This window comes from Lactuca saligna, chromosome 9 (assembly GCF_052625555.1).
Source record: "Lactuca saligna cultivar CGN05327 chromosome 9, ASM5262555v1, whole genome shotgun sequence".
NCBI classification, from domain to species: domain Eukaryota; kingdom Viridiplantae; phylum Streptophyta; class Magnoliopsida; order Asterales; family Asteraceae; genus Lactuca; species Lactuca saligna.
The window spans coordinates 7,721,220-7,725,198 of NC_136425.1; the positions used below are offsets into that span (position 1 = coordinate 7,721,220).

The 3,979-nt window shown below is 33.6% G+C and overlaps 1 protein-coding gene across 1 annotated transcript; it reads left to right on the forward strand.

Annotated features, from left to right (window-relative positions):
- Positions 1-1,614: 1,614 nt before the first annotated feature.
- LOC145017149 (ethylene-responsive transcription factor 14-like) lies at positions 1,615-2,599 on the forward strand. The gene has a single exon (XM_078975224.1). It carries the CDS (start codon positions 1,846-1,848, stop codon positions 2,323-2,325), a length of 480 nt encoding a protein of 159 aa, XP_078831350.1. The 5' UTR covers positions 1,615-1,845; the 3' UTR covers positions 2,326-2,599.
- Positions 2,600-3,979: the final 1,380 nt, after the last annotated feature.

The window sequence follows — 3,979 nt, forward strand, 5'->3', positions numbered from 1 at the left end:
TCATAATAAATATATATTTTTATAATTTTTTTTAGAATTACAAACATACACTATAACCTTTTAATAGTAAAATTGCCCATATATAATAGTGCAAAACTAAAATACTGAAGTAGTAATCATATAGTAGTAAAATTACATAAATGGAGTAGTCATCATATAATAGTAAAATTACATAAATGGTCCATATCCATTTTATAAGGAATAATATTTTTATTAGTTTATTCGATCAAAACAACTTTTTGCACATATATAATTAATAATTTACCACTGAAAAGGACAAGATTAAATCATCGTTAAAGGCTACTCACATAAATACCACAATATGAAGTGTGATTACACGAAATGATCACATATTAAGAAAAAAAACCACTAATTTTATAATATTAGCTTTTGTAAAACTAACTTTTTTAGAATATTTTCTACGAAATGATATTTTTTGGAGTAAATTACACGAACGGTCCCTGTGGTTTGGGGTAATTTGCACGTTTGATCCCTAACTTATTTTTTTAATTCGGAAAATCCTTGTTGTTTGTTTTTGTTTCGCGCTTGGTCCCTATTGTTTGTTTTTGTTACACGATTGGTCCCTGTCTTATCTAAAAAGACTATTATTTAAATAGGAAAAAATTATGAGATAGGTAAGGTAAGGTAAGGGGGGTTGGGGTTGTAGTGTGTTTATTTAAATATTTTAAAAAACCAATGACAAAATAGTTTTTTTAGGTAAGATAGGGACCAAACCTGTAACAAAAACAAACAGTAGGAACCTTCCGAGTTAAAAAAATAAGTTAGGGACCAAACATGCAAATTACCTTAAACCATAGGGACCATTCGTGTAATTTACTCTATTTTTTGTATAATGACATTTTACGAAACGGTGAATTTCTTGCTAAATGTTCAAATGTTAATATAAAACGCATCCTATTTTATTATTTTTAAATTAACGCTAGATTAAATAGTTAATGACATAACCCCATGACATCAGGAGTATATAAGTTGAAAAGTTATATTGACAAAGTTCTAATAAATCTATTTAAAAAAATTAATGGCTGATTACGTCGTAATAACAACGTATGTGTGGATTACGTAATGAAGCAGCACAAGCTCACACATTCGTTACCTCACTTACATGACTTAATCAAAATCAAACGCACAATAAACATAATTATTCATTAATTAGTTGAAAATCAGTCCCCCCGGCATCGTTTGTATTACTAATTGAAAATTAGTGGTCCTTAATCATCTTCATCACTCTTTGTATATTTTATTACACCCAATCATACTAAAGCGAGTGAATAAAAAAGTTATATATGTTTGTCCTTATAAGAATATAATTAGAATATGAAATACTAGTCTCAATTTAGATCCATCCTTACGTATTTATACATCAGGTTATTCTCTGCCATCTATTGATTGTAGAGGGACTGAAAGTGTTGCTCCCAAAAATGGTGGCCCATCAATTCTTATTGGTCGGGATTAACCATTGAATCCAGTCTTTTTCTGAGGCTTTCGCTTTCTATATAGAGTATACTGTATATATATTCACAGCTACATTCATATATGCAGCATATCTCTTATATATATATATATAAGAAGATGCACAAAGACAAATCTTTCTATAGCCAGAAAGCGAATCGGTGCTTCCAAATTCCAATAACCACGTTCCTATTTCCCCATTTCTTTACAAATTCAAAGAAAACCAGAAGACTTTTCTTTCTGCTTCTTGTACCTCAGCCTATATATATATATACCCACCTCAACCTATTAGATTCGACACTATTTTGGACCACAAATTGCTTTACAAATTCCAATTTCAGGTACCTTTTAACCTTTTCAGTCCTTTTCAAATCGATGAAGCCTTTTCGTGCACCTATAAATGCGACAGGAGCCTCTTTAATCACCTACAGATCAACAAAACCATCAAGAATGAATCATGGCGGCGGTGGTGCTAAAGATCATGGTAAGGAGGGTGGTGGTGGTGGAGGAGATGAGGTCAGGTACAGGGGTGTCAGGCGTCGTCCATGGGGGAAGTATGCGGCGGAGATCCGTGATCCTAACAAGCAAGGTGTTAGGGTCTGGCTGGGGACTTTTGCCACGGCGGAGGAGGCGGCCAGAGCTTATGATCGAGCAGCTTTCGATATGAGGGGTCACATGGCAGTTCTGAACTTTCCGGCGGAATACCCTCCGACATTTTCTGCTGCTGCTTACAGTGCTTCCACCAGGGCTGCCACCTCTTCGTCGTCCAACAGAGAAGTAATTGAATTTGAATGCTTGGATGATAATGTGTTAGAGGATCTTCTTGATTATGACACTGCCAAAAACAAGAAGTGAAAATTTGTAAGCCTGGGATCATATAATTAAATAAATAACACATAGTTTTTTTCAAACAAAAACTGTTGCATGGATCTTTTCTTGCAGAAATATGAGTGTGGATTGAAAGTGTTCTGATTAACAAAGTAAAATAAATGCATATATAATGTGCGATATTAAGTATTTCCAAAATAAATATTGCTCTTATTTTCATAAGAAATGGAGCAATAGACGGTGTGCACTGTGGCCCAGTGGTTTGTACTTGTTCGACTTATAGAAGTCAACGCTCAAAGATATGGATATGGAAGTTTGACTATTTTCTCGAGTCTACTAAGAATTGACTTTTTTGCATACTATCGCTTCTTAATTATGTTTCTTGCGGTTTATTATTTTACATATTTTGAAAATAGATATTGGGTTTTCCTTTTGGTACAAACTTTTGGACTGATTACAAAAATAGTGGTACAACCTTTGGGTCTGATTTCAAAGGGGAAGTCTGTAAATATTTTGCTTTATACCTTGTCCATTTTAGTCTCAGTCTTTATAAAATCTTGTCTCATGTGCCGGATGTAACTTTTAAGACACATTTGACCCAACTTAATGCTAAATCGCACATAGACAATCCACATCAAATTCTCATCCTTGGACCTTCTTTATGGAATACTTCATCTCAACCGTTAGACTCCTATTACAGGAAAATGGACCCAGCTAATTCAAGTGTTTGTTAGTTTAATTAATTCATTAGTCACATTTATTTTCCACCTTCCTAAAGCTAATGACCCTCTATCCCTTTATGATTGATTATAGGTCTATCAGTCCCATTGGGTGCTTATACAAAACTGTGCCTAAAATTTTAATATCTCACCTAAAAAATATTATTGGTTTGGTTATTAGCAAGGAGCAATCAAGATACATTGAACATTAAAGCATTCTTGGCAGTCATATTATTGTTAATGATGTGTTCAATTAGGTTAAAATAAGTAGGAATAAAGTCATGTTTTTCATATCATACTTTAATAAGGTTTTCAACTCCTTAAAATAGAGCCCTCTTGACTGAATTAATGGGAAAATAAAGGTTTTGATTGAAGTGGAGTAAATGGATTATGAGACGACAAAAATCGGGCCAATCTTTAGTTTTAGTTAATGTGCCTCACGGAATCAATCTCCTTCGACATGGTCATACCATTTCATATGTACAAGATACTAACAAGGTTATTTTATTGGGCAAGTGATCTCTTAGTAATTTAATGAGTTTCATTAGACTTTTTAGGTGCTTCCAACTTTCCTACAGACTAAAAGTTAACTTTCTAAAAGAAGAGATTTTGGCATTCTAACACCGTAAATTTTCAAACAAATTTTTTTATTCTAAAATCACATAATTCTCATTAACACATTTCACAAAAACCCCAAAGTATCAAATTATCTAAACCAATGCGAGAAATAAAGTAATGTGAGACAGAAGCTAAGTCGATGAGCCTGTTAGGACAATATCATCCACATATAGTAACAGATATGCCACGTGAGTACCATCTCGATAAATAAATAAAGAGGAGTCACATCTACTGTGAACAAAACCAATGCGAGAAATAAAGGTGGCAAACCGTTGAAACCATGCACGCGGTGCTTGCTTGAGACCATATAAGGACCGCTGAAGCAGATAAACATAGTCAGGACG